At 42.1% G+C, this 26,545-nt stretch overlaps 1 protein-coding gene across 5 annotated transcripts in view; it reads right to left on the bottom strand.

The window, feature by feature from the left end:
• Positions 1-26,545, bottom strand: part of ACSL1 (acyl-CoA synthetase long chain family member 1) — a 66,509-nt gene that overhangs the window by 11,940 nt on the left and 28,024 nt on the right. The window contains exons 1-11 of one of the 5 annotated variants that reach the window (XM_015861383.3): positions 22,146-22,181; positions 21,679-21,754; positions 21,220-21,328; positions 12,897-13,124; positions 7,834-7,948; positions 7,383-7,447; positions 6,041-6,142; positions 3,207-3,306; positions 2,881-3,059; positions 705-737; positions 471-522 (exon numbers count right to left, since the gene is read on the bottom strand). In XM_015861383.3, coding sequence (XP_015716869.2) covers positions 471-522; positions 705-737; positions 2,881-3,059; positions 3,207-3,306; positions 6,041-6,142; positions 7,383-7,447; positions 7,834-7,948; positions 12,897-13,094 — 844 coding nt within the window. In that variant the 5' untranslated portion in view covers positions 13,095-13,124; positions 21,220-21,328; positions 21,679-21,754; positions 22,146-22,181. Of the gene's footprint in view, positions 1-470; positions 523-704; positions 738-2,880; positions 3,060-3,206; positions 3,307-6,040; positions 6,143-7,382; positions 7,448-7,833; positions 7,949-12,896; positions 13,125-21,219; positions 21,329-21,678; positions 21,755-22,145; positions 22,182-26,545 lie in introns of those variants that run through there. The other 4 variants (XM_085546672.1, XM_085546671.1, XM_015861382.3 and 1 more) reach the window with 4 other exon arrangements.

The raw sequence follows: 26,545 nt of genomic DNA, 5'->3' as shown, positions 1-26,545 counted from the left end.
CTCAGACAACTCTGCTCTTAAATCTGCTTTAGAAGTGTAACCAATATCATTGTATTCTTCCTTCTCACTCCCTACCAGTGAGAGGTATTGTCATATGCTTCACATTATCTGTAGTTATCTAAACAGCTGGCTTTCCATTTTGGTTTTTGAGTGGTGGGGGGAGGGGTGCACAGTGCATATGAGCTACAAGATTCCTGCTATTACAAAAACACAATTAAGTTAGAGCCAGAGCCTAACAGTAATACAGCTTCAGTACCTTATTTCCAAACCCAGAAGTGCAAGATTCTTGTCTGACAGTATTGCAACTCCATATAAATCATCAAGAAAAACTGAAGAAAGCTTTATCATAAAATATCCCCAACTGCCACTTGTTAGAAAATAAAAGGTTGCAGCAGCAGGGGAAAGTCTTGGAAAGCAAAGTAGAAAGGCTTCCTGAGTTAATCAGTCATGCAGAGTGTAATTAGGTATACCTGTAGTTCCACTGGTGAAACAGATGACTGCTAGATCTTCTGGCTTTGGAGGCTATGAGAAAGAAGAAAGTATTACTACCATTAAGATTGCTTTAAAAAAAAAAAAAAAGACTTTGAATACAAGCATTGAAATAACAGTGTTATTTTTGAGCTACAGGAGACAGCATTACATAGACCAAACTAGCAAGTCACCCCAACTTTACATTCAAATGTTTAAATTAATTGCATACGTACCATAGGTTTTTGTCTGTGTGCTTTTCCCAGTTCCTACAGAAAGGAAAGAAGGGAGAAACAGATGAGTCACAAGCTTTAGATTTACAAGGCTAAATTTGGTAATTTACATTACTAAATACCATAACATTCTATCATTAGACTGCCTGATAAGGCATTCTTTTTAAACTTACAGAAGCAGAACAAAGGCTGTAAAGGATATGTTAAAGAATATAAAAAAGTTAGTGTTCTACAAATACAACATAACTAGAATTCATAGAATTCACTCTACCCCCTTCTAGCTAGTACGACAGCAGCCATTCATGAGAGAAGCTCGAGGCTGAGCAGCATAATGACAAAATCCAACACCTCATCCATAAGATGTGTGTCACTGAACAAGTAAAGCAGTATTCATCTCAATAAGCACCTTGCAGGTTACATCACTGATTGTGATGATTAAGACTGAAATTTCCCCAGGAAGCGTTCTTGATGATTTATAGTCCTTTTATACTGATATTTAAGGGCTTAGGTAATTTTCAAATTGACCTCTTGTTAAATATACTTTTGCACTCAGAGTGTGAATGCATTAACTTGGTGATCATCTTTACATTCTAAATCCACAAGAGTATTATTATGCATTCCTTTATTAGCTCTAGCCTTCCTTGTGCATGGGTAATTTTTAGACCTCTAGATTACTCACACACAAAGTTTAAGGAAAAAAGGAGCAGCCGGAAGCATTTAAACTGTAAACTTGCCTTTTCAAAGGCATTACAGACAAAAATTGCCACTATGACAACATAGCTGTCACAACAACAGCATCTGCATTTTAAGTGCCACCAGCAGCTCAATACTTCCCTACAATCTGTGTTGAGCAAGACCCAATATTTACTTTGATACACAGCTGAGATCTCTAGACACTTTTATACCTATTACTATATTAACCCCCACCAACAAGTGTTCTTACAACAGCATGGTAAAGACCTTAATGTGTTACTGAAAGTATTCATTTAAGCATCTAGATTAAGTATTTACTGATAGGTTTTGTTTTTCTGTAGCTAGATGATTCAGTGGGAAGTACCCTCCTATACTAAAACTAGAGCTCAAATCAAGGAAAGAAGCTGACTTTAGTGTACCAATCTATTAATGCAGTTCCTCCCACCCCCTTCCATGTAATACAACTGTTTTCCAGTGAGCATTTTAAGTCACTTACTCTGCATCACATCTTTCAACGTGGCAGCACTGCTGAGGCTAGTTAGCTAAGACACAGTTAACTGCATAGTGTAAGATGACAAGCTGGTAGTTATGCATCATTATCAGAAGGTGGCTCTATTAACCTAGCAGTTAAGATCACCATGAGAACAAGTTCAGTCAAACTGTGGGTTCCCCTCCCTTTAAAACAAGGAAAAAAGCCTGCAGCAACTATTGACACTCCTGCAGAAGTCAAGTACAATTATTTGGAGATACTTGGGTCCTAGTGAGTCAAGCCTTCACTAGCAGTAGTAAACAGGCTATATTGTGAAACTGTGAAACAGGATTAAGATGAATTCTACACAATTTGCAGCTGGGACTTTTTTTTTTTAAAAGATAATTCAGAACAAAATAGCAAAGAGCCAGACTGAACTACCAGCAAGAAAAATAAAAACCCTAAGACTTGATCATTAAGAAGCAAAGAAAGCAGTTTCCACTTCTAAAGCCTGAATGTCACAACCCCCTTACATTACTATAAGCATACACCAGAACATAATACTACCATTCTCCCGCATGAGGAAACATCTGCATTCACTGTACAGGAGAAGATGCCTTTTTCCCCACTGCATTATGAAAGCCTAGACAAACTCTAGGACATTAGTACTTCTGGAGTATTATTCATAGCATACAGTTAATCACAGAAACACACAGAATTGCAGAGGTTGGAAGGGTCCTCCAGAGATGAAGTTCAGTCAAGCAAGGCTTTATGTTAAGATCAGATGTTACACATGGACCATGCTTTTCCTTCATCTTGCATATGCGCTTTGATGCTTTGTGTACTGTGAAATAACACTAGCAAGTTATTTCTCCTTCTTTGTGTAACTGTCTCTTCCATTCAGGTATTTTGAAATTAATTTAACATGCTCTGTTTAGTCCTGAAATCTGTTCAGTAGACACTCTTATTCTTTCACAAGTAAATGGGAGATTAAAGCAGTAGATTGAGCACGCTTACCTCTATTTCCCTCATACTGAAGACTTCTACCCCACACTTCTTGCCGCGTTCCACAAGATCTCTGCCAAAAGGCTCCATGATCACAATGGTGCTGAGAATTGGAGTGTCCCCCTTTTCAACAGCAGTTAGCAGAAGTTTAGCCTTCTCAGGTGTGTCGCAGAAAACCAGTGATAAGTCAGCTGATGAAGAACAACATTATCAATGCAAGTTCAGACTAAATCCATACAACAGAAGTCAATAATGGAAGACTTCTGAAGGCAACTACAGATCAGTTCTTAGTTAGCCCCATAATATATTCAATTGCTGAACTATTAGAAGTGTCCTACCTTTGTTCACAATGTAAGTAATCGCTTCAGTTCCCAGCGTATCGTAGAGTGGCACCACCACCATGGAGTATGTATAGCAACTCTGTTCAATGATAACCCACTGCAAGAAGATTTAAGTCACTGTGTTAACTTAAACGAAGAAAAACTTGGTGGCATAATAATAATAATAATGCTATTAGGACAAAGTTCATTTGGAAAAGCTCTCGCTAAAAAAAAAAACTGAACAGTTCTTAAGAGCAATTTTAAGTAGTCTTAAAAGAACAATTAACATTATCTAACTCTTTAACTTGCCTACTAACAGTAGGAAACTGATTAAGAATACTATACTGTTTCCTGTCTTTAGGTTATCAAAGAAGCCACCAAAGCATTCAAAACTTTATCATCATTTATGAATCAATAAAGGACTTCTAAGTTTCTACACACATAGTATGTTCTCACTTGTACATTACCTGCATCTCATTTGAGGACCAGACATGCAACATATACAGATAACAGAATATCTGGTAAAACTAGAGCAATTCCAGCTAACTTACTGGTATGTCTTTTATCTGCATTAAAAAGATAAAGCAGGCACATCTACATTAGCCATAATGGGGTCTACTGAACTTGTTTTTTCCCTAGACAGCACTTACTGCCCCATCCCTAGAGGCATTCAAGGCCTTCAGCCTTGATATAACGGGGTGCAGCCCCATCTTCCACAGCAGGGGGTGGAACTAGATATTTAAGGTTCCTTCCAACCTAAACCACTGTATGATTCTATGATAGATGTTCATTCTATAATGATGTAACCAGAAGGGGCAGCTGTACAGCAGTTTCAATTTGGCTCTTTTGCTGTAGGTATGTCTACTACAGTAACAGACTTTGGAAGCCACACGGAGGTCAAGCTTCCCATTAGCCTCCAATCATTTGTGCATGCTGTGACTGTCATGACAACCACCAGCATCCTGTTTTCTGGACCACAATGACATTATTCTTCCTTTTTAGCTTCTGAAGCTAAAACCATATTTAAATAGAACTATTAAACCTCAACACTTCAGCTTTCTCTCAAACCCCAACCAGACAGTATGGAGTAGAGACAACAGGCTAGAAGTTTCCATTTCTGTCCTGATACAGAATATGAACACTGAGGGAAACTGCACATTTCACTGTGCTTTTTTCTCAATCTAAAACACTATTTCCTTGCTTGCAGAGGAGATTCTGTTGTCCAGTTATTCAAAATGAAAGTAGACTTTAATAATCCAGGTTTATTTTTCTTGTGAATATTTCTGGAGGTAACATGCTAGGATTTCAACTCCCCGATTCCAGGGGATTTTCCCAGCAACCATTCCTGGAACTGAAAAGTATGAATCATTGACAAAAATCTTTATGTAACCTGGATAAGTTATTCTATTTTGAATGTCACAACACTCGTTCAGTAATTTTCAGTAGGGAAAGTCCCAGATTTAAAACTGTTGGATTAAACAATTATTTCCAACTCACTTCTGATCCAACTCAAAGTCTGCCAGAGCAATGCAACTCAAGTACATTTGGTTTCTGTGATATATAAGCAGACCATACCATCATGCCCTCCTTCAGAAAGTTCACAAGCTATAAGATTGCTAGTTGGAGACATCCCAATTGTTTGTTTTTATTACTGAGGAAAACCTGTAGCTATTAGAACTAGTATTCCAGCAGGAAGATGCAAGCAAACTACCAGATTTAAGATCAAGAAAAAGCATTTATTTGTCGGTACAAGGCTACAGGTTTGGTTTTTTGTAGAGTGAGTTAAGAAAAGTTGTTTAGAGGAAGGTCAATGTCATTTGTCATATTGGTTTTTAGTGTTTTTGTTTGTTCTTGGAGGGGTTGTTTGTTTTTAAGTTCCAGGAGGGATCGCCTAGTGACAAACTGAAGAAAAATAAATCAGAAGAGATCTAAAGTGTTGTACAACTGTTTGAATGGCAACATTGTAGGTGGCTGAAAGTAACATCATCCAGTTGCTGGTATTCAATTAAAAGGGTCAGCATATTTTAGACAAAAATTTATCAACCATCCTCCTATCTTGATACAGGTTTGGTTCAAGTAGCAAGTACCAGCTCACACTATTAATCACAAACACAGGTTACAGAAATGCCGTTCATTCAGCTGATTTAATAGAACAAGTTTTAAGAATAAACAAACCTATGATAGATACTATTAAATCAATCTAAACATCCCCTTAGTTGTCTCAGGCTTGTGAGATTTGGCTTCGCTAAAAGATCTTTAATTGTGCTACTTCTAGTCTGTCTCCTTAAGTTTCAAATCATTCTTTATTTTTGGCTTTCTAATCCAAAATCTTGATGTCCAGGGCCTCTTCCACAGAAAACAAAGATGGAAGAAGACAGAACTTTATGCAAACATTCCATCATTAAAGGTCTAAACACCTCATGACTTCCAACTTCTTTCAGTTACTTAGTACTCCAGTGCCATTTTAAGAAAAAGCAAATTGTAATAAGCATTAAATCAAATAAGTACTTCACTAACTTCCTATTAAACATGCCTCCTCTATCAACTGAGGAGAGAATAAAAGAATTAAGTTCATTTGGATTCCCTGATGATTACTGTCCTCTAATCTTCTGCATGCAGCTTCAAGACCATAAAAAAAATTATATAAAAGACATTAACAATTATGTCAGATATCCATTTCAATTCTTAGTTAAAGATGCTACATCTATGGCTCACAGGTCTGCAATGGCTCAGCCTTTAGCCCTGACTCCAAAAGCACTCTTAGGAGAGAAGCTTAGTGCAGTGGTAATTGATTAATAGAGCAGGCCATTTCAAATAACAGCTAAATCACCAATACAAACAACATCAGTTACCTCAGGTCTGTTTTGTGCAAAGATGCCTATGTACTGGCTGCGAGATGGTTTGAAGCCTCGGTGAAGTAATGCAGAGCCCACATACTCTGCTCTGTCTGAAACCTGGGGGGAAATGAAGAGAAGCCAAATGAAAACTTGAAACAATCTCCAACAATACCCATACTTGAAACTTTCTTCCCCTTAAGTCTCACAAGGACAGTAACTAATGTGAAGTACACATTGGCTTTCTAGACTATTTTATACATTCTAATTTTGAAGAAACTAAAGACTGAAGTAACATTACTATAAACTGAACACAGACAACACTTACATCCAATACGCAGCAGAAGATACGTTCATTTGTTAAGCAAAAACTTAGATTTCACAATCACACGTGCAGGAATGGCTAGAAATGCTATGATTCAGCTTTATGCTGCTGCTCTACAACAGTACTAAACAAGCTATCTTTCTGCTTCATTCTTCAGAAAAACACTGAACTCAGTCACCTACCAGACCACTATTTCACCCTTCAGAAGCAAGAGAATAAAAAGGAAAAATCTAGTTTACTCTATAGAAAACTGCCTTACCAAAAGGTTTGTTTATTTCCTCTTTTCACACAGCATATTACCTGAGCCCATATAAGTCACTTGCCTCAACCAGAAATGCTTTGCTAATGTGGCTGTACCAAACAGATGCCCAGTAAAATCACCTTGGAAAGTCACCTCTGCTATCTACTCAAGATCTTTAAGTGACCCTAGCAGTATGCACTAAATAAAGCTTATGCAAATTTTGAAGACATCAGCTTACTAAATCAGGAATAGCCTGATAGTGCAGAGCTGTTCAAGTTTAGCATGATGATATATTTTTGAAGACATATTTTTAGTGATGACAAAGCAGCAGTGTGCTCATAGGTAGAAGTACATCTGTTAGCACTCTATAATAATGTGCCCTTCAGCACTCCAGAGACAGGCAGTCAGGAAGCACAGGTAACATTCATAGGAAGGGCCCTTTCTACTGTAAAAGTAGTAGCAGTCTGAGTCCCTGAATACCACTTTAAAGCCATAGGCAGCATCTAATTCTAAGCAATTCAGCAGCTAGACTGCAAAGATGAGACAAAAACATTCAGGAACGAAACATTAAGTAAACTAAGTGCAGGAGGTGGTGTTCTTCCCCTTGTATTATTTTTGAGGCTTTTTTTTTTTTTTTAAAGATACTCTATTAGAAACTAAAAATCTTCCCATAATGGTTTGATACCAATTTAAGAACACACAAATAATTAAGACTGAATACTGCAACTAGATGCTGCACCAATAGTCTCAGTTCTAGATCTCCTTTTACTTGCTAAGTGAGAAAGAATACTTACCTCTTTATAGGAGATCCACTCATATGGCTGGTTTGGTTTTCTAACACCTAGACATGGACCATTATCTAAAAACAATAATAAAAACAGTTACACAAAATGCAACCCCTGCCCATCTTGACACTACATTACACATTCACCAGCATTAAGCTGACATCCTGAGATTCTTTGCAGATACCTTCTGAAGGCGGGTGGGTTTTATTTTTTATTTTTGGAGGAAGCAGGGAAGGAAGCCCGAGAAGGATATATGGGTAACAAGGCACTGACTTCAGTCACACAACCCTGTTTTTCAGAAGAAGTCATAATTGGATTTGCCTTCTAGATAGCTCACATTCAGTGTATTTGTCTTACTGCTAGGTAGACACTCCCCACTCTCCAATCCCAACTGCATTTCAAGAGCTCAGACCTTAAGCTCCTAACATCATTGATAATAAGCATTTTAAATTCAACTTACTGGATACATGTAGCCCCCTCTGGAAGATATCATAGACTGTTCTCACATCATCATAGTAGCAAGTTATCAGTTCATCACTGTTAAGGAGAGAGGACCTTCGTGCATGCTCTTCACCCTGTGAAAACCAGTGAGGAAAGTTAGACTCCATCATGGACAAACAAGACATTCTGAAGGAAACAGAAGCTTACTATCCATCTTAACATTTTTGCTATGAGCCCTGGTAAATTCTTTGGGAGAACTTCACCACCAGGTAGAGATCTCCCCTGGCCATCAGTGAAGTATGGCAGATTTCTCCCTACATTACCACAGATGTGTCAGGCAAAATTATCTTCATCTACGTAAGACAGCACAGAACAAGGTTAAGTACCACAAAATGCCTTTTGACACTGGTTACTCTTGGCAGGACTTTTCTTTGGGGATGTTACTCCAACCCTCCCAATCTCAATTGGAACATCCTAGCTGTGTTACAACTGAGATCTTAATCTCCAACTAGTAATTTTCCAATCACTTTTAGAAATCAATCATGCTTTCAAAAGCTAAATATTTTAGGCATGATCAGCATGACTTCAAAACAAGTGGTATCATAAGTAAAATGCTTCATACCAGATAAAAAATGAGTTCAGAAAGTCATTTCCTGACCTGCTACAGGCATTTATGTTAATACCACAATTTTTCAGCAGATGAGCATTTGCATATGCTGGCAGTTGTAGCCTAAAAGAACTGAATAATTTCAACATAGTCCATTTTGTGGTGGCAGATTAAATAACCTCATTTTATACCAACTGAAGTTGCACAAATTGCAGTTATGCAAGTACTAGTAGACACTCAGATGACAGATGCAGATTCCTAACAGAGTACAGCTGGTTAAACAGTTTCAAGCAAGCATTACTAAAATCCTCTTTAGAAGTGGTTGCTGTGAAAGAGACAGGAGTTGACCAAGAGGTCTTGGACTACCTAAATCTATGTTTGTGTTGTGATATGGTGGATGGTGTCAAAAGGCCAGTCATGTATAGTCATTGACACTTCCTAGGCTAAGATTTAGTTTTTATTTTCAAAGTACCCTCCAAGACCAGAGAACATCTACTTTTATATAAACTAGAAAAACATAGGTCCATCTGCAGAGACATAGGTTTGTGTGTCATATCACACACACCTGGAAAGGAGCTAACACAGTAGCAGTGCACCAGAGACAGAAAAACATTTTAAACACAAAAACAAGTCTAACTTGTTTTAGAAAAGCTATGTGTAATGCAGTTCTTGCCACTCCTTTGACTGTAAGCAGAAGCATACACCAAGCATGGCCCAGAACAAATTAATGACTGGCCTACCTCTAAACACTCATACATCAGAAATTCAAGAGCTCACTTGCCCTCACACTAGTGCCTACTCTATAGGAAATGACATCTCTGTCCAGAAAGAAGATGCAGGACTGCTTGTTTTATTTCACTTGTTAAGCAGACCGTGGATAACCAAGATCAGCTTCTATGTTTCCCAGTTTCACCACCTCTTGTGTTAGCCAGAGGAAGATCATGCCACAAAGTTCATAATCAGAGTCTCACTGTAGATGTCACTGCATCTATGGCATAATGTATTGGCATCACATTAGAGGCAGTACAATTCACACATCAGGCAAAATACCACACCCTAAGCCATTCCTCAGCAACAGACAAGAAACGTTTTATTCTAATCAGAGCTTGTACTGTTAAGCTCACACATCTTATTACTTAGAACTACAAAAGCAGTTTTCACAGGGCCATCATCAGACAGCACACTGCTTAGATTCAAGGCTGACTGCACTTTTAAAAAGGAACATTAGAGAAATTGTAACAGACTACTATTGAAACAAACTGTCAGTTTCAACTTTTACCAATAAAGGGAAGCACAACCAACATAAGGTCCTGCTTACTTGATTCCTCCTCCCAAAGCAAAGTAAAATTAATTCAAAGATTGCTGGAAATCTAGTTTCCACTGAGGAATACAGTTGCTTGTGAGACAACGAGAGGTTTTTTTTGCGAGTTTAACGATAGTCATTTATTAAGCAGCATCATAGTATTGGTTTAGTTTTGGTTTAGAGGTCCTCATCCAGAATATTTGTGCAACCATTAGGCAAGGGTTTGTTCACAGCAAGCTTTCCTAAGAAGCACCTCTGCTTGAACAGGTCCTAAAAAGAAATAATAATAAATCAAATATCCAGACCTCAGGACCAGAATCTTTGGCTGATCTCAAATGCTATTTGAATGAGACCCAGAGGCACCTAGCATGGAGGGAATTGCTCAAAAAAGTTCTCAATTTCCAAGTGTTCTTAAGGAGCCAAAAACAACAGGCTTTTCACTAATGCTGAGAACAGCCTTGGGTTACTCACTAAGGCAGCATTTCAGGCTGTCACAATACTGATCCATTATGCATTAAGTTGCACAAGCTGAAAGTTATGCCTTGGCATGGGTTTGAAATAGGTGCATCTGAAGTAAACAGGTTTATTCTATATCAGAGGTATATCTTAAACAGGTATTCACAGTCACACTGTTAGGAAAGCCCTATTAAGGCACAGAACTTCTTGTATAGACCATTTAAAATGAGCATTACTGCCAAAACATACTGTTGTCAACAAGAGCACAAAGCCCACTTTCTATTTTCCTAAGGAAAAATGTACTGGTAAGTGATGTTTAGATCGCAAACACTAAGGCCTCATTGCTAGCATCATTATTGCACCAAAATTCCTAATATGCTGAACAGTTCAGCCTGAGTCTCAGCAATACAGTCTGATAATAGTTACCTATAACTACTCTTAATTAAATCTTGCCTTCCTTTCTACAGCTGACAGATTCAAGTGGATCCTGAGAAACTTTCACTTATATCTCTGAAGAGACTTTCCTAAAAAAAAAGATCAAATCGGGAGCTCTGAAAGCAGGTTTTATGTCAGTGAAGTGGAACTGCAGCAAGTATACTTCTAGGACTGCTCTGCATGTATTTTGATGGACATTAGTCTAGAAGAAAGCAGATACTATCAGCAACTCTGTACTCATATTCAGCTCAGCATACAACCACAGTGCTGGCTCAGGGTCAGTTAGAATAGGTTACTGGATGCTGACCTACTAAATCAAAGTTCCTCAGAGGCTGGAAGTGACCTGGAACAGCAATAAATTGAATGTTTTTAGCTTCTCAGGAGAAGAAAAAGTTTTAATCATCAGAACATACAGAAACATATCAATCACTGACTTCACTTAACCTCATTAAAGAGCAGGAAAACAATGTACATAGAATTAAAAAGAATATTTGTAATTTGAAGATTTTAACCAATAATGAACAGGTAAACTTGATACTAAAAAAGAAAAAAAAGAGGAATAGTGTTCTGCTCCACTTTTTGAAGTAGATAGCATTACATTGTGAAGGGTTTTATCTGAACTGTCAAGCTAAACTGGACAGATTTTGGTTATGTCAACATATTAAAATTTGAGCTCTTTATCCCCAAAACATGCTAATACCTTCAGCTGTTCTCCATTTAATGCTCATGAGTCATTTATTGATGCATTTTCGGAAGGGGCAGTAGGAAGTAATGCTGCTCTACCTACCTTACTCTGATCAGAGCAGATGTTCATCAGCACAACATAGATAACTGAATTAAATATTTCATTGAGGTCACATAGTGAAGAAGAAAACAATTTTTATCATAGAATTTGGCAACAAAAAGCAGTTTAGCTTGAAGAGGTAGTGAGCTGCACTTGCTGGCTAGTCTCAAGCATAAACACTTGTCACTGGTTTTATAGTCAGTTTAGAGCCACTGTTCCACTACCTTCCAATGCTAAGCTCCCAGTCTGCTACTGATATAATCTCCACTGAGTAATAAGGCATTCCACAGCTGGAGAACATTCACTGATAGTTTACTGCTGCCACTAAAACGTGCTGTTCCATAAGACTATTCCCCACAGTGTCTAAACAGCTGCTATCCAGATTAGGAAGAGTCACCAGAAGTGAGTTCTAGTTTCTGGATACTTATATATGTGTACTCCAATGAGATTTTTGTAGCTATCTCATCAGATCATGTATTTGTCTCCCTTTTATGCAATTCTAACAGCAGATCATTACTTCTATGTTTTCCCTATAGTAAAGAGAGCAGTGCATTAGCTCACCAGTAAACCATATGAAAAAAAATTAAGAACTAAACAGCTACTAAATAAGCTTCTGGATGGAGGGACCAGCTAAGACTTCATTCTTGAGTTCCAGTATCATATACTACAGAGAAAGAAATGCCTAATTTGAGGCTACGACAGGAGTCTGTTTCGCTAAAGCCCATGAAAGCTTACATGCATAAAATTTAAACTACTGCCATATTTGTTTACATTATTTTACCATCACTGCTACTCTTAAGCTTAAGAAGTTACATAATTGCCTTTGACACAGAATCTGCCGTAATGGGACACCTTAGTTGCAAGCACATAAGAAAAATCCACAAGTGGTGTTTCTGAAGAATGCAAGAAATGCAAACAACCTGTCGTCCTTGTATTCCTACATAAGGTAAGCATCTCACTTGGAGATCTCAACCATGCAATACTATCTCCTGCCTTCAAAAAAGGGAAAAACCACACAGGGAAACTGATGACTGCTGCTCACAAAACAACCACATAATCAATTGTCTATATGTGCTTCTGAGTAATCGTCAGGCTGTTTTGATATCAAATTTCAACACTGAGCACCACTGAACTGCAACGCTGTGTCTCTGAAATCAGAATACAAAACTAAGCTAACCTCTCTAGAAATTATTACATGATTGCTTTAATTTCAGCTTACTCTATGGCTGGGGTGTCTTGGCAGGACTCACGTTTCCACAGATCATTTCAGGACAGCTAGTACCCTCTTGATGCTTGTAACTTAATATAAAGTCTCATCTGTCAGCTATTATAAGCTAGATATTGTAGTAGAAGAGTATTAGTCCAGTAAGTATACCCCAGCATACATAATCTGACCCCAACATTTAAGTTAATAGATCACCACCTAAACACACAGTGAAGCGAGAACAACTCTACCAGTTTTAACATTCACGAGGTTCTATATCAGATGACACTTACCTCTACTTCCACAGACTGCATTGCTAAGTCACACGGTGGCTTTAATGCTTTTGGTCTCGTTGCGTACCAGTAGGTTGTGAGGGCTGCGAAAGCACCAAAACCCACCAGGGTATTTGTCGGAAGGGTGCGCACATACTGCCTGACATCCACGAGTTCAGGAATCCGCATATGCCTAAACAAGTCGTGTGCTTGCATCATGGCTCAGTGCAGTTGTCCCAGTGCTGGAACCTGTCGACACAAGAAAAATTGTACAGATTTGAAGTTGTTTTGATTCACTCCTGTGGCAGAGTAACGTATGCTCCATCCTACTAGCTTCTCCCTATCTAAAAGATTTTATCTGCCACTAAGCAGACAATATCTTTAGAACTCTGTAATGGAATTACATAAACAAGCAATTTTAGGTTCAGAAAAATCAGGTAAGACTGACAGGAGGCAATTTCTGACTTTAAGATCATTTAAAATACCCCACATTATCACTTTTTTTTGAAGGGCAGCATTTCACAAATGGTAAATATTTACTGGTAGAGTAGCTGTACTACAAGGCTGCTTTTACAAGTGTCAAACAGGACTCCAGGGAGGGAGGCAGGGCTGTTAGCTTTCCTGCACCAGCCAACAGAGAGCACCCTAACCCTGCAGGATCCTCTACCTCTGAAGACCTGTCAAATAACCTCTCCTTTTCCAGTCTCCCTTCAGTCACACACAGAAAACTCTGCTAAAAAGCTCGTGGAAGGCATCTCCCTATGGCTGCACTATGCTGGCCAGCTTCCCATTTCTCTCGGTGTCACACCAGCAGTTTATTGTCGGCCACAAAGCAGAACCAAGCGGCATGCAAGGAGCAGCAGCATCAACAAGCACAGGAAGCACGTTTTGCTCGTCATGTCCATACAGAGAGCTCAGGAGAGGCAACTCCCAGCCCGTGCCTGACATGCATATTCCACAGCGAGAACCAGCCATGGAAAAAAGCATTGCTGCCAGCTCAGCTGGTGCCCTCCTCCACAGCCAAGGTCCCCGGGGACGTCTGTCACATGCCACCAGCTCCTGCCCACTAGGTTAGAGGTGAGCAGCAGGCAGATGACAACCCACACCAATGGCAGCCATCACCTGCCACACCAGGACAGAGTGGGCAGCAGAACAGCCTTGTCCTGTATCCAACCTGCTTCTTCAAGAAAAGAGATGCTTTTGTTTGGCTCATTTTGGCTGAGCCACATCAGACAGCAAAGCAAAAATGTCCACAGAACATCAGATGTGCCTGAATAGCTCAGGAGCGCTGTGAAACAATACGCTGCTACAGGGCAAGAGTGTAGGAAGCCAGAATTAAATGCATATTCTAACCAACTATACCAGGTCGAGATTTCTCATTTCTATAGGGGACAAAAAATCTCAAGTTTACAATCTATTGTTGAAATCTTCATTACTATCATCAGTTATTCAACTAGGCACCAGAGGATTCATCTGATCCATAAAGACTAACCAATATTTGGACTCAGATTTGCTACAGCCAGCAAAAAAGAAGCCATAAAACAGTTCAAAGGGCCCACAGTTTCATAATGCTAGAAGGACAGTCTGAAATCAGGTCACAGATAGGAGCAGTGTTAGGATGGGATTGATGCCATCTCTGGGCAGGCCCCAGAGCTCCCAGGCCAGCAGGCACTGCCCTCCTCTCTTCCTCACTTGTGTCTGTGACTGTACCACAAGGCACCCTGTACAGCACCACAGAATCACAGAATGACCCGGGTTGGAAGGGACCTCAAGGATCATGTAGTTCCAACCCCCCTGCCTAGCAGGGCCACCAAACATACACATTTACTAGATCAGGTTGCCCAGGGCCCTGTCCAACCCGGTCTTGAACACCTCCAAGGACGGGGCATCCACAACCTCCCTGGGCAGCCTGTTCCAGGGCCTAACCACTCTCCTAGTGAAGAACTTCCCCCTAACATCCAACCTAAATCTTCCCTCTTTTAACTTAAAACCATTTCCCCTTGTCCACCACTACATTAGTTACCTTTCCATTATCTGCACTGTGGCACACAGCCTTTGGGTATGGCCTGCTGCAACACAGCAAGCTGTAGTATTGGAAGGTAAAGAAGAGCAAAGTATATTGAAAAGTATCTGTCTTCCTTTAGCATAGGAAAAGTAATCAATTACTGTCTCAATAATTAGGACTATACACCACAGCTTTTTATGCATGAGATCATGTTCATTTGCATCACAGGCATAGAACCTCCCTCTGAAGTACAAGATATACATAGATGAACAATAAGAAAACACTTTCCAACATGGAAAGCATAGCCTACAAGTTAATACTAGATATCCTATTAGGCACTATGCTATCAAATCAGAAAAAGAGGGGGCTATAATGGAAGGGCTAAGAGCAGGCTTCACTCTTTCCTCCCCAAGCCTCCCTACAAACACCTCTGTCTTAAAAACTGATACTTGCTTCCCCTGTGCATTAGTCATGTGCCCTGCATACATACTGCATAATTCACAAATGCAGCATAGTTTGAGAATTATTCTTTCCAAAGGCTGTTGCGTCATTATAGTTACCAAGAATAGAAGTGAACGTGCTCACTTCATTCATATACAAGTCCCAGCGCAACCAAGAAGCTGGCATAAGTTAAGACCAGGTAAAGAAAAAGCATCACCACTTTCAATTTCCATAGCAAGTTGTTTGTAGAGCAATTTACAACATATAATATTCTTGAGCAGCTATATCAGAATTCCAGTTACATAACGTATTTTATTGCTTATGTTTATCTCAAAGGAAACTCTTTATTACACCTCCTGCTTTATCAGCACAAAAAGATTAGGAAGTTTTCAGCCAGACTAAGCAATTCCTACCTTTAACACTACCTGCTGGGTCATACCAACTCTTGGTTTCTTTATTTAAGGCAAACTCAGATACAAGAAGAATATACTCCAAACATATGCAGCTGAATACGCACCTCAAAAAAAGTCTAAGTTTTCAGCGTCCTTCTTCGTAATTACTGAGCTCAGGTCCCAGTCACATCAGACATCCAAGGCCTTCCCCATGAACAGAGGAAGCACGTTAAAGCCGTTATATCTAGATACAAATGTATTCTCAGCGGAGCTATGACTGGCCTTCAGTCCCGTTTGAAAAGGAAGGGCCCAGCTATGTTTGATTATTCAAGACAAGAGGCTAGCAACACTTTATACAATCCACTCTGCTACTTTAACCCTCCAACACTAATTAGTAAGACACACTTCCAATGATGCAGCCCAATCACGGCTGGACACCCCTAATTGCCACCTATAGATCTCCACATTTCTGGACTTCAAGCTTTCCTTCCACGTTTCACTTCAACCATAAAAAAAACTAATAGAATGAACAGTAAGTTATTAACTTCAGCTGCAAAATCAGCACAGATCATCCACTTGGAGAAAAGTACTTTGAACTTCTTGGCAGTGGGATACCTAACACAGAGGCAAAGTTGTATGTACAAGGCCAACAAGATACACTGACAAGCAGCATTCTTTCCTACAAATGCAACTATTGCATTTGCTCCTTATCCAGGTGGAGTCTGGACTACAGACAGACTCCAGAACCAGGCCCTGATGGAAAACATAGTGACTGACTGTGTGTCACGGCTGGAAGTGTGACAAAGGAAGTAAAGCCAGAATGAAAAGTACCAGTCTGTGATCCTCAAGTTGTTACATGCAGCAGAAGACATGGAATAGAAAGGACAACATCTGAGCAGCTCATAAACACTTCTTCCTTGATACAACCAGTAGAGCTTGGCTAGTTTGGTTTTAGTTAGGAGACAATACCAGATACCTGTAAGTGGTTTTAATAACAGTGAGGATTAACCATGTCAGAGGTAATTACCTGTCCCCTCCAGCAATAGCAGTTCCCCAAACACAGCCCTGAAAGCATCCCTCCAAACCGATCCTACAACTCAGCCTGAGTTCTGCACAGCTCACACAAAGCAAGCTCTCTGTGTATATGCACAGCCCGCAGCACCCCAGGCCCATTCTTTACAGTGGAGCCAGTATCTCAAGGCAACAACCCAAGTTGGCAGCTCTCGGCCGTTCTTTGCTGCTCCTACTCGCAGCACACAATGGGCTATTTACAGAGGGCAGCAGCCTGCCTATTGTCCATCCATAGCCAGACATCGTTCGAGTGCAACGGAAGAACAGGAGAGCAGCCGTCAGCTTCTACAGTGACAAGAAAACAACCCCAAGAGCCAATGGCCTTCTCCCCTCTACCCTAACACTGAGAGCACACCAGCACTGGGGTGGCCTGTGACAAAGGCAAGCTTTCCACACAGCGGAGAAGGAGCAGCCACACCATTTTTAGAGCCTCTTACAGACAGAAAGGCAGCTTAATCATAGAATGGCCTGGGTTGAAAATGGCCTCAAAGATCATCCAGCTTCAGCCCTCTGCAGAGTCACCAGCCACCAGACCAGGCTGCCCAGAGCCACATTCAGCCTGGCCTTGAATGCCTCCAGGGATGGGGCATCCACAACCTCCTTGGGCAACCTGTTCCAGTGCTTCACCACCCTCTGTGTACAAAAACTTCCTTCTAATATCTAACCTAAATCTCTCATCCCAGTTTAAAACCTTCCCCCCTTGTCCTATTCACTCTCAATCCATGTAAACAGCCAATCCCCCTCCTGTTCATACATTCTCTTCAAGTACTGGCAGGCCACAATGAGATCACCCCAGTCTTCTGGGAGCTAAACAAGTCCAGTTCCCTCAACCTTTCTTCATAGGAGAAGTGCTCCAGTAATTCACCATTATCAGTATGGCCCTAAGATATTCTCACTATGAAATGCTGAAATAGGTGATTGGCCTCCCATATATCCTTTAGTTAGCCTCAAAGCTACTGAGCATTATCTTGTTTTTCTTACTGCTACAGGTTACACCACAGAGATCCCAACATATCCATAGTACTGAAGTTCTTTACCACTCATCCTTCATAATTCTAATCTCATGGTGCAATTCGTAATCATCTTAAATTTGATTCAGCTCAGCTGGCCCCAAATGCACGTTCCTACACCCCTTTTGGTCAGGGACTAACCTGACAGTGCAGTCACATCAAGAGATGGTCTAGCAAGAAGGCCTTTCATAGGTTAGTACTGATGACAGCTCTCAGCTAGATCAGCTTTTGTTCATCTTGAAGACCACATAGTCATTAATTCCTAGAAGCAGCACAGCTGGGAAAAGCAAGGACAGCTGTAATATTAAACCTTAAGCATGCAACTCTAAATGCTGCCTGCAAGCGCTCCCAGGTTTCTCTCCCTACCCTGCAGTCAAGGCAGTATGTTGGATGAAGTCTCACAGCTACCTGTGTCAGAGCCCAGCTGTAACCAGCAGGGAAACCACACGCACCCTTAAGGCACAGCAAAGGAGCACAGGTAATTAAGTCCTGAAGGGAATTTCTCAGTTGAAGTCTCCTTTAACAAAAATACTACAGTAAGAGATCTCCTGTGGTGCTGCATCTCAACATGTGACTTAACATGTTAACTTTGCCCTCAGCCACAAAGGACTTCTCCAAACAAAAATATTATTGAACCGGAGCAAGGTTCCATCAGCTGTTCTGCCTTCCTTCTCCCTTTCTACTTTCCTAATTAAAAAACACCTAGAACTCATCTTACCCAGAATCACCTCAATGACTCAACCAGCCTACAGAGCTATAAACCCCACTTTTAAGCAGCTAGCCATCAGATTCGCTTTCCTGCAACAGTGAAGAGGAAAGAACCAAGAAGTTAGTGAGGTACCCATCCCTCACACAGAGAGGAAGCAGCAGATCCCTAATATTCACATCTCACATTTCCCCTCACCCATCCCAACTCACAGCCTCTTACCTGCTCACATCCCCTGGTCTGGCTCAGAGCACACACCAGGCATCACACAGTGCTTCAGGTTGGCTCTGCTGGCTCAGTCTTATGCAAGGCAGATGACTGCAAGGAAGCCGCCTGCAAGTTGGTTTCAGCCCTGTGCGGCAGGACCTGCTCACTTAATAAGTTGTAACTGAAGCAATGAAAACTGCTGCAACCTAGAAGCATTACATGTGACCTTGATGAGTGAAGGCTCTGTCCCCCACCAAGTAAAGCTACTGCCCTGTCCGCAGGCATTTGGCTACAATCCTCCTGCTATCAAATGGAACAACACCTGTATTCCCACCCTTTAGTGTTGTCCAACAAGAAACCTGAGCACACAGCAGGAAGGTCACTAAAGTTCAAGTGCAGAAACCAAGTGGATTCCCATCATCAGGTTCATTGTCTTGGGTGCAGTTGGCATCCTTCAGCAGCACTCAGTAACATTATGTATCACGGAAATCTGTACTTCACTAAAACTTGAGACAATGACCAACTTAAGTGTTCCCTTTGATCTGCACTTACATGCTCAGAACAGGTCACTGAGCAATCTTATTTTCCTACCTTCAGCGATCACAAAAGATGCTTACAAATATATGTAGAAGCCTGAATTACTCTCCCTGCTAGACGTGCATCCCTAAGGCTCAAGCTTTATATCACAGCACTGTGTTCACTTATCTCAATCCAAACACAGTTCAGATGACAATCACAGAATGACCTGGGTTGGAAGGGACCTCAAGGATCATGTAGTTCCAACCCCCCTGCCTGGCAGGGCCACCAAACATACACATTTACTAGATCAATCATTCTGCAGAGGCAATTGCTCTGAACAGGCAGCTTTCTGGGGGCATTAACAACTCAACTGCACCAACTTACTCCTGCTACTTGTCCCAGGAGCACGACCACTGAGAATACCCTGCGTGCACATCAAGTGCTCACGTGAGACTGTACAGTAACCGGTTTTTATTCATCCTTCTGTCATCTGACTTCCATAGCAAAGGGCAACCTGGATCCGGCACACTTAAGCCAGGCTGCATCACACCAGATAATGTTTACATTCAAAGAAAGTTTTAAAATAAACAGAACTGGTAACACTGAGGCCAGGCATATCAGTAAGTACCCAGTAGAAGTAGTTGGTTCACAGTGATCTCCCAATGCTAGTGCCATAAGAAAGCTATGCCAAGCCAAGAAATTAATATTTTGCTATCATACTTTCAACTCCACAGATAAGTAACTCCTAACTCAAAAGGCAGCAGGGACTGCAGCAGCCTTTGTGTTCTCATGTATCCTTGTTTCAGGCTGGATCTGCAGAAATGCAAGCCCCCAGCCTGCAGGCAGGGTTCAGGCTGCCGCCTGCAAAGGTCAGTACTATACAGCACTGCTTCCTTCAGTCATGCAGCATAGTAAACTCCCACACAAAGCCATTTTCCAGTGGTCAAACCACCTCCCCTCCTATTAATGAGGACTTCTGAGGGATTACCACTGTTTATATTTTAGCAAAATGTAAGAAATTGTGCATTTCCACTTATAATTTAGCACAGTAGGAAAACAGAACAGAGCTGCCAGCTTCATATCAGACTACCAGAACTCCAATTTATTTCGCTACATACACCCTTCACTGTATTTCCCAACAGAGAGAATCTGTCCCTCTGTTGCACATTTGAAAGATCTGATGTCTTCAACCTTACTCGAGTCCACCCATCCCCAGTCATTTGCATTACAAATATTTGTACAAAGCAAACAAAAACCAAAATGAACACTATTGTGTTCCATTGCTCACATCAGTTAAAACATCTTGGAGGGAAAATAGAGGAGTTCATGCCTTCTCACTGGAGACTAATGCATCCAAACACACACACCTTCATCCCTAAAAATTCAATGTATAATTAATTTGCAGTAGAGTGATCAGGAAGGACAGTCAATTATAGAGACTTTACTCAAAGAAACAGAAGAATTACTTACCCAAATAATAGCTATTTTAAAATCTTTCCTTCCATTTGAATCACTGCTTTTGTTTGTCCACTGATACCAACCTTGTGCCTGACCTTGAAGCAAAAGGCTACTTGGGGGCTTTCTTCAAGAACTGCTGACCTACTTCCAGACTCAAGCTGGCCAATTTGTAGTTGTAAAATGCACCAACCAAGTTTAGAAGCTGCCTTTTGAATTCAATATAATCACTGCAGCCCTCAGAATAGACTAAGGCCACATGCTTGAGACCTTGAATTGAGTACACAAGCTACTTGTAACTACAAGCTTTAGACCCTACCCACCCCCAATCAGCTACTACTTTGCTTTTTTTATTCCAATAAAAAAAAGCCAAATATTGGTGGAGTTAAAGAATCAGTCAGCAACTGTATAATTCCATGAGGAACTCTGTATTTAGTTCTCTGCATTATTAGTAATGCTATTATCAATAAAAGATTTTTTTTCCCTTTAAGCTTAATGCCTTCTCGCACTTCAAACTTCTTGATCCAAGAAATCTGACCTGAATCTCTTGATCTGAGAAACTTCAGGTCTCAAGTCCAAGGGCACGTTCCAAAGAGCGGAGGTGAACACAAATGCTACCAGGCTGCCTGAGGAGACAGCCCTGTTCCCTGTAAAGCAATGTGGTAAAAATAAGCTGTTACCACATGGTTTAACTCTTGCCTGGGCACAAGCACAGCACCATGAGGCTCCAGCAGCAGTTACTTTCAGTGCCCCTGCTTTCTCTCACAGCCCCGGCCACCTTATCTCTGACACCAGCCCAATGGAGGCCAGCACTCAGATGGGCAGCCGGGTCCACAAGTGCTTTGCTAACACCCCAGCCGGCTCACACACGTGCCCTTTAGAGAAACAGAAGGCTCCAAGTGTCGCCAGTCCTGTTCAACAGGAACAAGAAACGTATGCACCTCAGAACAAAAGCATCGTTCAACTCGGTTAAATCCCTGTAGCACCGTATTCCTACCTCACAGGGAAAGGAGGCCTGCAAAGCCAAAGTCACTCAGCCTTCCATTTTAGGCCGGTTTGCCTCACACTACGTGCTTAGAAAGGAGAAAAAACAAACACGTTATTTCAATAGCACTCCCACAAGCACGGCCTCCTCCACACGGGCAAGGCGAGGGCCGCCGACGGGGCACAGGCTGCAATCCGCGTCGTGCCGGCCCGCACGGCGCTGGCCCCCAGGCTGCCTCCGCAAGGGCACCGACCGCTCCGCCGCCAGCCGGGCGGCCAACAGCCCAGCCGGCACGCCCCAGCCGGCTGACAGCCCGCCGACCCGGCCTCGAGCCGGGGGGCAGAAACGTGCCGGGGCCCGGCAGGCCCCGCCGCGACCACCCGCCCGAGCAGCCCGCGGCCCCGACAGCCGCCAGCCCCTCGGCCGGGCCCGCGGCCTCCTCGTCCCCCGCCCCAGTGGCACCGCCGAGCCCCGCTCACCTCCGACAGCAACGGCAACAACGCACAGAGCCGTGCGCGGCTTTCCCGGCGCCGCCCTATTTAAGCGGAGCACGGCGGGAGCGGCGTGTGCGTGTGGCGAGCCCGCCCCTCCGCCCTCACCGCCCCCCGGCGGGCGCTAAGGCCAATCCCTGCCTCCCTGCCTCCTGCACGGGGCCTGGGGCCAGCGCTGCCTGCGATCACGGCCTCCCCAGCTCTGCCCGCAGCTCTGCACAGCGATGAAAGCTGCAGAAACCTGGTGGCATTGTTGCTGTGTGTGGGCACCACCGCAGAGGACAAATAGCAAAGTGTACACACTACAGGGTGCACCCCTGGATACCTGACAAATCCCTCATACCTGACCAAAGGTGACAGCTTGTGAGGGAAATGTTTCCTTAAAGTTCTGCAAATGACACTTCACCCGGTACAATTCTGCTGCAAAGATGCACGTTTTGTGAAGAAAGCAGTCAAAAGGGACACTGAGCTGGTGGCGGTCACAAGAATCATGTTACCCAACTCTAAATATTGCTTGTGAGGGGACTGTGTTTGTTGACTAGAATGTGGGGTCATTTCGGCAAGCGCTGAGAGCTGTCCTGGTTTGGCCGCATGCCTCATGAGCCCACTTGATTGGTAAATCATCAACCCAAATCTCAAAGTTCCACTGCTCTGTACATGTTCTATTGCCCTGGTTTTTACCCTCTGGTGTTTAATGGGTTACCTGGGTTATTTTAGGGGGGGAGGGAGGTTAAGACTACATGCATTCCTTTACATACATAATATTTGGTAAAGTATTGGAGGTTCTTTTATTTGTGTAAAGACAACCCCTGTTTTCCTGGTGCTCCAGCTTTTACTGGAGTACAGCAGGAAGAAGACATCCCGTGAGATGGAAGTGTGACAGAAGGACAGGGCCTGAGTTCACTTCTTAGTGAGGAAAGGAGAAGCGTACTGTGAATCAGCCCATAGTCCCACTTAACTGCACTTGAATCACTTTGTGGAGAGTCTCACAAATGCAAAACAGATTCCTTTCTCCTGAAAGGAAATGGAAACTTGTCATCCAGGAGCACACCCAGCTGCCAATGGGCATGAAGGCCATAGCTCAGTCAATGCGATGGGAATTAAGCCCTAGGGCGCAGACAGCACGGCCATCATCTATCTGCAGCAGTTGCACTCTGCTGGCTTGTTCTATTGCACCGCACTTTGTGCTCTTGTAGACAGAGCCAGACTCTGCCAACTGAGTTTTGCATCATGTCCTTAGTTTTGGATGAAGGCATCAATCAAGTAATGTGGAAAAAAAAACAACTCAGGCAATGGTGAATTCTTTTTTTCTTTTTCTTTTTTTTGTTTTTTCATTTCATGAATGCTTCTATCTGCCAGCAACCAACAACTCACACTGATTTAATCTACCAGGTAAATTAATCCTTCATTATCACAACCTTCCCCACATCTGGGTTTCTGAAGGATGAAAATCACATTTTTCAGCCCTCTCAGAGAAACTGGAGTGAACTTTGCCTTGCCTCCCACTGGAAAAAGTGTTTCTAGTAGGTGTATCTGTGTGTCCACCTTTCTCTATCATGTATCTGTATCCTTTTGTGAATCCTGCCATCAACATCAAACTGCAAAACCACCAGCTAAGAGGTATCTGAATGTGTATCTCACTAATGCCTTGCACAACACCTCTCTGCTTCTACTTGGCACTCACCTGACTATGCACCCAGGGACTGCAGTCCTCTTTGAAATTGGCTTTTTCCTGCTGATCAGAAAAGAAAGGGTCCTAGTTTCAACCAGATTACTTAGAAAAACATATAAAGAAAAAACAGAAGTAGCAGCTGTCTGTATGAAAATAAAATCCATAATGGCAGTATTGGACTGTCTTATGCAGGGGAGCTCAGGAAACAGCTCCTGTGGATTGATATATTTCTATTGGTGCCACTGTCCCTTGTTCTTCCACTTGGCAGCACTGAGAAGAGTCTGCCTCCATCTTCTTTCCACCCCCACAGTAGATGTTTTTATGCGTACCAACAAGATGTGCCCTCATCACAAGCCTTCTTGAGGCTAAGACAGCCTCAAGTCTCCCTGTGTGATAAAAGCTCCAATACCTTTGCCATATCCATGGTCCTTCACTGGATTCTCTCTAGGATGCCCACGTCCCTCTTGCACTGGAAAGTCCAGGCTGGACCCAACATGCTAGCTGATAAAATAACACTGATATTGAAGTACCAGCTACCATGGATGAAGTAAATTAAGCGTCTGACAGAAACATCACTTAGCTGTGTTATTTTCACTTTGATTTACTGGGCACGCATATCACTGTGCTGAATCTGGTCTCTTCTCTTTGAGAGCCATCCCAAGTGCATAATTTATGTAACAAATGAGCTGTCTAGTCTCTACCATGTTGTAACTGCATCTGCTTGCACTTGCTTAAAATATCAAGGGAAGAAAAACCAGAGAAATTCCTTGTAAATAAACACTTCAAGATGTCTAGCATTTACTGCTCTTAAAAAGCATAAGCTACTGGATCCGCAGAACAGGCATAATCTCTCATGTTTCTTCAACTCTCTCCTTAGTGGGAAATGGAATAATTTTCATTTTATGTTTGTAACTGTTTAGTACGCTTGGGAAATGGATTACAAATGCTAATGGTAATTGCTGGGGCACAGGAAGAAGGTCCCTCGGTGATGGAGGATGAGCAAGGAGTCCAGGGGGACTGTAGCAGCAGCAATGTCCCCAGTGCAGTCCCAGAGTATAAAAGCACAGAGAAATAAAAAGTGTAAAACTTCTGCTGCATAAAAGAGACATGATACATATAAGTGCACACTTGAATTTACTCGGGATATTTTGAGGAGAAAGGAGAAACAGAACTAGAAAACCAACCTAAAATTGCAAACATATGTTATTTTCAAATGTAATTGCACTGTTGACTTTCAAGGTTTTTGTGTTCTTACTTCCAAATATATAAAGGGTTTTCCAGCTGCTCCCACTATTCCTTCCACTTGCTGTTTTTGTCTTTGTTTACCAGAGTCCCTGCCTGGCTCCCACTGAGAACACAGGATCCCCCCAGAGCCCAGTGTGAACCCCCAGAATGGGAAGGAGGTAGCGGGCTCTTGGGGAGTGGCACCCTGCCATATAAAAAACAGACACCCTGGCCACAGCTCTTCCAGCTTGCTGACGTCAGGCTAATGACAATGCTCTTTCTTCATGCGATAAGGTACCCAGGTAAAAACACAGATCTGGCAAAACCAAACATAAACCAGCAGCAGATTCAACTGTGCTAAAGCTGATCCATTTGCTTCACATGCTGCATTTTCCCCCTCTTCCACTCCCAGGATGAGCCTAATCCCAAGTTTACTGCTTCCCTCGTATGAACAATCAACAGAAAGCTTTTCAGATTTGAGCCGTTCAAATGAAACCCCAGGCATAAGGATGTTCTGCTGCTCGTTTATGGCAGCGTAATACAAACAAGCCAGACGTGCCCTTTTGTTAACTTTTCCTCCTATAAAATATTTTCCCAATGGCCGTTCCCCTGTCTGTCTCTTTGAGGGCTGAAGGCACCACACAAAGGAGAGAAAAGATTGCATTCTCCTAAAACCTACTTGAGCAGAGAAGCTACGACGTGTAAAGCCACATTACAGAAATGCATAAACTGATCATAACACAGTCTGAATACTAAGTGAAATATTACACAAAGATAAACTGAGCAAGAAAGCTCAGAAGTTAAATATTTATTTATGCTTAAACTCCAGCTGGGAAGTGAAGTCTCTATTCGAAAACAAATAAAAGACTGTCTCAGGAATATATCCTGAGCACAGTTCTTGCTGGCTGCTAAAAAGACTGTGTTCTTTTATTTGGTACGTGGTGCAGCTCACTGGAATATGTTGAACACGAACAGGAGCAGCCATGCCCAAAACAGTGCAAGACTATGGTATATTGAAATGAACTCTAAGCACACAGCGTGTTTTCACATTCTTCACATACTCACAACTACTACTAACTGCTGTAAAGAGCGCTGGTGCACAAGTGCAAGTTCAGTCCCAGGAGTAAGCAAGGAATGTCTGCTTCTAGAGGATCTACCAGCACAGCACAGCACTGCATGGCCTCATTCAGACCCCTCTGACTCCATGCTAGCACCTACAGGTTCCAAAAGGGGACTGTGAGAAGAAACGATGGGGAGCAAGAACATGCGCATAGTGATTGTGGTGTAGTGTCCTTCACACTTTGCTGCAAGTTTGTGCTGAGAAAGTGTGAGAGGGAGAGCCAGTGTGCAGGTTAATGTGGTGGGGAAGGTGAGCCTTGGGAATATTTTTAATAAAGGGTTTGTAGACATGGATAAGATCAGGATGGCCACTGTTCAAACCATGAAAGTATTTGACAGCAAGGTGCGTAAGTAAACTCCATTTTCACTTGGG

Source organism: Coturnix japonica, chromosome 4, assembly GCF_054131305.1.
Source record: "Coturnix japonica strain WE chromosome 4, WE-NBRP24, whole genome shotgun sequence".
In the NCBI taxonomy this organism is placed as follows: Eukaryota; Metazoa; Chordata; class Aves; order Galliformes; family Phasianidae; genus Coturnix; species Coturnix japonica.
This window is presented reverse-complemented; position numbering and strand designations above follow the sequence as displayed.